The sequence below is a fragment of the Notothenia coriiceps genome, unplaced genomic scaffold, assembly GCF_000735185.1.
Source record: "Notothenia coriiceps isolate Sejong01 unplaced genomic scaffold, NC01 NC01_scaffold00027974, whole genome shotgun sequence".
Taxonomy (NCBI): domain Eukaryota; kingdom Metazoa; phylum Chordata; class Actinopteri; order Perciformes; family Nototheniidae; genus Notothenia; species Notothenia coriiceps.
The window spans coordinates 1-8,080 of record NW_011360675.1 but is presented as its reverse complement, the minus strand read 5'-3'; the positions used below and the strand labels follow the sequence as shown (position 1 = coordinate 8,080).

Sequence of the window (8,080 nt, the reverse complement as noted above, 5' to 3'; positions counted from 1 at the left end):
TTTGGTATTTTGAAAAATAAAAAGTATAAATATGCCTTATATAGGTATGGTCCTACACTATATTATTCAAATATAGCATGATAGGTCCACTTTAAATATAATCTAAATGGCCATTATTAGGCAGGGTTTTTTCAATTTCTGATTCACTTTTTAATTATTTAGGCACCTATTACAGTCCCCCTATTATACTGTTTTTCATCAATATATTATAGTCTCAGATATATACAGAACATGTCTCTGATTGGCTGAAACACCAAACAGATCATTGCAGCATTACCCATAATCCACTCTGTTTCAGCCCTGTTTCCAAAGTGCTGATTCTCTGTCTGTTACTTTAGATGAAAATAAGGAGCCCCTCCCCACGCCCCTCTGAGAGAGATTTGGTTACAAAGAGCTCAATGGTGCTCTAGGAGGAGATTCAGGTGATAAGGTGGGGGGGGGTTACCTTGGTTGCTGATTGGCTAATGGTTACACAAGACAACACATCGTTATGACATCATAAAGTGGCCAAAATCTGATCAGCTCATTTTCAGACCGGTTTTTATAGAAATGGATCAAAAAGAGAGAGAATCTTTGTTTCTGAAACTTTCAGAATCTCTTCACACATGTTGATGTATACATGAAAAAGTGGATTTTGCATAATAGGTGACCTTTAAATCGAATGTATTGTCAGAAAAAAAAAGCGACCCAATGTTTTAAAAGTCACATAGTAAGAAAAGTCTCTACAACGTCTCCATCGCTAACTCTGTTGCCTATTGGCCCCGCAGTGCGCCGGAGCCTCGGCTGCTGTGGGAGCGCGTGGAGAAACTGGTTCCCAGAACGACCGGTAATAACAGCGGAGGCTCCAGCTCCTCCAGCAGCTCCAGTAACTCCAGCTCTAAGCCCGGGTCTCACTGCGGCTCTGGAGAAAGGTTCAGGGCCCGCTGTGAGTCCAAACACACACATGTTGACCAATCAGCACTTAGGGAGGGAGGGTTACTTTCAAAATGTATTTTGTTATGAATACTCGTTACCTGTAAAGAAATGTCATCAGGAACCTAATCTGAGTATCGAATTATAAAAGTAACCTGATTACTTTCTGTAACTTTTGGATTACCCATATATCAAATGCAAAGAGAAAATAAATATCAATACTTATTTGATACTTAAGTGTATTATAAGGAGGTGGACAAAATAACTGAAACACCACTTCTAAAGCTAGTCAGTTGTAGAGGAGCAACACAAGCTTGGTGAAAATATAACATTTAAAAAAAGGGTTGGGAGGGGGTTACTACTTAGTTACCTGTAACAAATGTCATCAGTAAGTTACAAAGTATAAAAGTAACTGATTACTTTCTGTTGTTACAAATGCAATGTAAATAAATACAAGAGAAAATAAATATCAATACTTACTGTAAGTTTGTTATGTAAGACAACAGAACAATGTGATCTTAGAAAATAAGAAACCAAGGTATTTAGTATAAAAAACGTTTGATTTTATTTATACTGCGGGTACATTAGCTTCAAATGAACTCAACCATCTTACAATTTAAAAATAGATTTAGATGTCCATGGTTCAATGGATAACATGCATACACATTTGGAATTTGCCATTTAATGTAATTTACTGATCTCCTCCTTCAGCCTCCTCCAAATCAGAGGGTTCTCCCCTCCTGCGGCCAGAGAATGCTGGGAAAAAACCAGAGGAGAAGAAGAACAGACCGGCGGTGAGACTCAAAGCTAGTGCTGTAGCTCGATAGCAGGGGTAGAGTTAGACGTAGTGTGTGTGTGTGTAGTCATTATAACGTGGTTTGGGTTTGTTTGAAAGCTGGACTTGATCTCCTTCTGTGAATGATATTAAACTGGCTGGTTTGGACTGTGTCATGTGATCGGCTCCTCATCCAATAGAGTGACTTGGTGAAATGAAGTCTTTGGGTTTCCTGCACTTATCGCTTTGCTTTCTCTCCACCGGTCTTCCTGCCTGGGCGGCGGCCATCTTATAACTCATGCCTTCTCTAACTTCAATTAACTTTTTTCAAGCTTCTAATAACTGTGGCTTTATTCAAATGAATTCACTAACCTTACCTTCGGTCGCTTGAAGGTCCGACAGTCATCTCTTTCCTCGCCTCATCTCTCGGCTCTGCTGCTCACGCTGGCTTCTCATTGGCTGGTGATAACCCCTCTTCCCTTTCCTGCAGCTTTCTGTTTCCTGGCTGCTACTTTCTTTCAAAGGAAGATTAACCGAATGTGACATTTAAGCAAACGGCGCGTGTATAAAATGCCCAGAATCGACATCAATCCATGAGATAAAATGTTGAAGTCATTTTCACCTCTCACCTCCTGACCTTTAGGACCTGACGGCTCTGGCCAAAGAGCTTCGTGCAGTGGATGACGTTCGCCCCCCCAATAAAGTGACAGATTATTCATCCTCCAGCGATGATTCAGACACCACTGATGAAGATGATGATGAAGAGGTGGACCAGGAGGGCGGTGAAGAGTCGACCTCTGGCCCGGAGGACTCCAAAGCTGTGTATGTACAACTTTAACCTCTGATCTCACACACACTTGGTGACACTAGTCATCAGTTTAGGGATTTGTTGACATTTGTTTATCTACTGAAGTCCTGAGAAGCAAGTAAGAAGAACTAAATATTTTCTTTCTTGCCTTGTTATTTTTTTGTTGTCAAGAAATATGTGTTGTATTGTTAGATAATGTGTTAGCAAGTTATATAAAATGATAACATGTCATGTTTTTCAGTAGGGTGTAAATGTATTTGAATCTGTGCTTTTTTGTCCTATGTTGAAAATGAGACAGAAGTTGCTTTAACTTTTTGTGGATTTAAGAAATATTACAACTAACTAAATAACCAGCCAAAAGTGTTTTTTTTACATATGACTTATTTTAAATAATTTAATAACAATACCAAATACCGAATGTTTCAGAAATATGATATTTAAAACAATATATGACAAATATGGTAAGTAATGTAAAATGACTTTCTTTCATACATATAAATAAGTTTTAATCTGTGCTAATTTGTAGCTTTAAAGTCCTATTTTGAACATGCATCACTGGTCCCTTTAGCTTTTTGTGGCTTTAAAGGTCCCATGCATCTCATGGCCATTTCTACTGATCATAATTCCATTGTTGAGGTCTACTAGAATAGATTTATATTGTTCAATGTTCCAAACTCACATTGGTTTCTCATACAGCATCTCTGTATAGTATGTGTATTCACTCTCTGTCCTAAACGGCTTGTTGGAGCTCCTGCCCCCCCCCCTCCCCGTGAGCCCAGTGGCCGTCTGCGAGACAGCGAGACACAGCGGAACCCAGCCCGAACACACACACACACCTGCAGCCTGGCTGGGAGTTTGTGTGTGTGCCCAGGCTGAGTTCCGCGGTGTCTCGCTGTCTCGTCGACCCCACACCAGTGAGCCAGCTCACAGTGTCCCGCTCCTCGCAGCAGCGAGCCGCGCAACGTCCCGGCGAGTGTGTGTGTGTGTGTGTGTGTTTGTGAGGAAGTCTGCGGATTGGTCCAAACGTAACGGCCCCGTGGACGCCGCGGATTGGTCCAATCTGCGGAGCCGTTACGTTATGTCACTATACCCGAAATACGTCACTACACCCAAGAAGTAAACAATGGAAAAAGAGAAATGTCCAACGAGGCGTTCTGGGGCAGCATAGACAGGTCTTTTCTGTGTTAGAGTTTTACTCGCTACAGGCCAGGGTGTACTTTGAGGGTTTGTGCAGAAAACCGTTTACATGCAGAAAAACCTTCATAACACACAAGGGGACGGGTAATAACCGGAAAAGCATGACATGGGACCTTTAAGGATTATTAAAACAGCAGACACTTAAAATACATATATAACAAGCCAAACAAGACAAAAAAAAAGGATTTTATAAGAAATCTCTTGTGAAAAAATACTTTCAGACTATTTATTATATATTAAGGAGTTAAAAAAGATGTTGACCTTAAGAGACAGTCTTTTAGATCTCGCTTGATCTTTCAATGCCTCCATAAAAAAAATGTTTTCCCCAAATTGCTTGAGTTGTAAATCTTCTTTTCTCCTGCAGTTCTTCCAGGCTGAGCAATGGAGAGACAGAGTCGGTGAAAACCATGATCGTTCACGACGAGGACGCCGGCTCGACGCCCTGCAAAGACAGCACTCTGATCGTCAGACAGGTACCACCGGAGAGGAAGACAGGACACACACCTTCATCATTCACCACACACACCTTCAGTTGTTTGTTGTGTATTCTGTTCATTCATACCCCGAATGTTTTCCCCTTTTGTTTGTACGTTGTGTTGATTTTGTTCTGTTGTTGTATGATTTCTGGTCAGTGGAGAGCAGCTGAATTAGCGTGGATTGGAGATACGATACGATAATACTTTATTGGCAGATTAAGTCTAAGATGGTTATTGCATCACAGCAGCTCCATTTGCAACATCGACAAGGACAAACATTGAAGACAAGATATAAAAGGAAAACATCACGATCTGCATGGTCTCGTGCAACGAACGTTTCAACTCATAATTCAACTTCAACTTAATGATGCTAACATAAAACCCATAGCTGATATAATAATGGGGATAAACTACATTTGTTTTACTTTAGGTCTAGACGGTTTTCAATCCATTTAAAACAACTCGTTTTTGAAGTTATTTAATCACAATTGCAGTTATCAGATGCGTTAAGTTCAGATAAACACCACTAAATTATCATATTATCTTAAAGTCCCCCTATTATACTGTTTTTCATCAATATATCACAGGTCTCAGATATATACAGAACATGTCTCTGATCGGCTGAAACACCAAACAGATCATTGCAGCATTACCCATAATCCCCTCTGTTTCAGCCCTGTTTCCAAAGTGCTGATTCTCTGTCTGTTACTTTAGATGAAAATAAGGAGCCCCTCCCCACGCCCCTCTGAGAGAGATTTGGTTACAAAGAACACAAGGTGGGGGGGGGGTTACCTTGGTTGGTGATTGGCTAATGGTTACACAAGCCAAAAAATCGTTATGACATCATAAAGTGGCCAAAATCTGATCAGCTCATTTTCAGACAGGTTTTTATAGAAATGGATCGGATCAAAAAGAGAGAGAATCTTTGTTCCTGAAACTTTCAGAGTCTCTTTCCACAGAGGGGACACATGTTGATGTAGAAGAGACATGAAGAAGAGGGGACACATGTTGATGTATTAGAGACATGAAAAAGTGCATTTTGCATAATAGGTGACCTTTAAGTTCAGATAAACAGCACTAAATGACCATCTTAAAATTGAATGACTAACGAGAGTTTTCCTTCCGCCTGTAGAGTAGCTACTGTAGTCGGCCCTTCGCTCTAGCAAACACCTTCCCTTCGCCTCAGCTGCTCAGAATCACATGTAGACCCACAGTCTGCCCCTCTTTCTACTTCCAGAGTGCAGGTGACCACAGAAAGCGTCAGACAGGGGCTCAGACCCCCGGCCCGCTCCCAGGCTTTGCCCCTCACCCCGGCATCGTGTCCAGCCCGGGCCTCGGCCAGCACACCCCCAGCCCCCCCCATCATCACCACCATCACCACCACCACCATCACCCCAATCTACCCACCACTCAGCACCCGGACAGGAACGGGTTCTCTGGGCGCATTCACCACCTCCCAGACCTGATCCAGCAGAGCCACCATTCCACCCCCTCCTCCTCTGCATCCAACTCCCCCTCCTCCTCCTCCAGCCTCTCCAGCCCCGCCATGTCCCCTCAGAGTCCGCTGGATAAACTCACCCTCCTCATCGAGGTACGTGGCCCCCAGCCCCCCAAAAACAGGACTCTCGCTTCAGAAAGGGGACGTTTCTGGTAAAGTCTTGAACAGGAAGTGACAATCATCATGGCTGCCAGAACTGGGATCACAGCAGAGTGGAAACTAGGGCTGTTCAATTAATCGTATTTTAATCGCAATTACGATTATGGCTTGCAACGATTACAAAAACAACGTAATCGAAATAAAACGATTTTTTAAAAATTATTATTACTTTTTTTTTTTTAATAATAATAATTTTTTTGGGGTGTTTTCAGTTGAATTATACTTAAAACTCACTGTTAAAAACATACTGTTCAACATTTCTTTCTCCAATAAATTGATGTTTTCAAAGTAATGGATAATCGTTTTTAATAATCGTGATATCAATTATAATCGAGATTATGATTTTTGCCATAATCGAGCAGCTCTAGTGGAAACTAGTCTGGCTTAACCTCATTGGCATTATAGCTGTGATGAAGTATTTCTCTCAGATGTACGCAACGTATTGACTGACCGCGGCTACCATTTTTCTTTTTTTTATAATAATAATAATAATAAACTTTATTTATATAGCACCTTTCATGCTTAGTGATTTACAGAGTATGACACAACATCACAATAACAAATGAGGAACATGATTAAAATATGTAAAAACACTAAAACAAGAACAGTGATACTACTAAAAAATGATAAGCCAAATGAAACAGATAGGTCTTTGATTTACTTTAAAAAGATCCAATGGGAGGCGGTTCCACAGTTTGGGGCGATATAAAAGCAGAAAGCAGCCTCTCCAGTTTTCTTGTAATGTACTTTTAAAAGTGAAACATTGGAGGATCTAAGTGTCCTTGTGTCCTCCTTATGTTAGTGTGTCCTCTGTGGAGGCCTAAAGACACAGATCTATTCTTCCACTGCCCTCTTTTTGGTGGAAGTAAAGGGAATCGTAGGTGTTTTCACCAGAAAGGGGGCGGGCCGGCGATGACGTAGCTCTCATCATCTAAAAAAACTTTTTACATTCTGTTCAGTTCTGACCGGCCATGATGATAGAGTCTTCTCCTGCATCTGTTTTTGAGGCCCTCTGCTGGTACTGTTGATTTTTTTTAATCCAGCCCTTCATGGCCCCTCGTTTGTTTTCTCTGCTGACATAGACTTTCTGCAGAGAGATGTTGGTATTGGAGTGGTGTGCGGTGTTATAGGGATCATTTGAAAGTACGATGTTTCCCCTGTTAACATCCTGTTACATCAAATCGTCTTTAGGGTAACGACTCAGCTGTAGTCCCATCGCTCGTCTGTGAATATTTTATTTATGATCCAAACAGACATGCTAGCTCTGGTTTTTTCTAACGTGTCCTCTGAGGTCAGCTGTGGTTTCAGAAGCATTCCCACCAAACTTCTAAATCTCATTTTATTCCTTGTTGTTGACTATTTTTAGCCAACGAGTCATATTCTCACATTCCCCAGACAGTAGATCATAAAAGTTAGGAGCTCAACGGCAAGTATGTTTCCCATGGAAATACTTATATGTTGTTTCCCCTTTTTTTGTTTTTGTCAACTCAATATATTCCATATGTTTTACCCTCCATTGTTTCTGCCGTTTCCACAGTATTTATATTTTACCCTCCACTTGAATTCCCATTGTATTCGCATGAAAAAAAACCTCAGTTTGACTGCATTGTCTTGTTGATTGTTTACATTATTGTTTATCTGTAAGCAACTCATTCTGTAAATATGTTTCTGGTCTTTATACTGAGAGTTGATGTTCTGTCACCACTAAATCCTGTGTTCTCTCGCTGTAGAGCCAGTCCAGTAACAACATGCAGAAACACAAGTCTTCTTCCTCCTTCACTCCGTTCATCGACCCCCGCCTCCTGCAGGTCTCCACCTCCACCGGCAGCGCCCTCAACAACATCGGTAAGTCCCGCCCCCCCACTAGCTGCTGTGTAAACAATAGAGAGGCGAAGTCCCTCCCTTTCCGGGGGGAGCTCCATGGGACCTTATTTCTGAATAAGTATGTATTGAAGTCAATGGAGAGAGAAACATTATCTTTCGATCCCGTTTGAATTGTGCCACGAATTACACATATGATGTTTGTCAATTTAAAAGATAATTTTGCAAGTTAACAAATAAAAATGTCTCGTAAAACTGTGAAGTAACACTTTGTTTGTGTGAAACCGCTCAATGAACTACATCTCCCGTCTCGCACCACACACCAAGACGGCCGTCACGTTGGCACATTTCACTTCTTTCTTTCAGAATGAGGCGAAAAGTATTAAAAGAGGTGAAAATCACTCCAAGTCTGGGCATGTTGAGAGCTGTACATA

The 8,080-nt window shown here is 41.3% G+C and overlaps 1 protein-coding gene across 1 annotated transcript; it reads left to right on the top strand.

The window, feature by feature from the left end:
- Positions 1-702: 702 nt before the first annotated feature.
- On the top strand, positions 703-7,714 carry LOC104957900 (mitogen-activated protein kinase kinase kinase kinase 4-like; the record flags this gene model as incomplete). Its single annotated transcript, XM_010785580.1, has 6 exons — positions 703-925; positions 1,624-1,706; positions 2,331-2,509; positions 4,057-4,165; positions 5,406-5,759; positions 7,556-7,714. Coding segments are annotated over 6 exons (1,107 nt in total), but the record flags the coding sequence as incomplete, so codon positions are not given.
- Between the last annotated feature and the right edge of the window lie 366 nt (positions 7,715-8,080).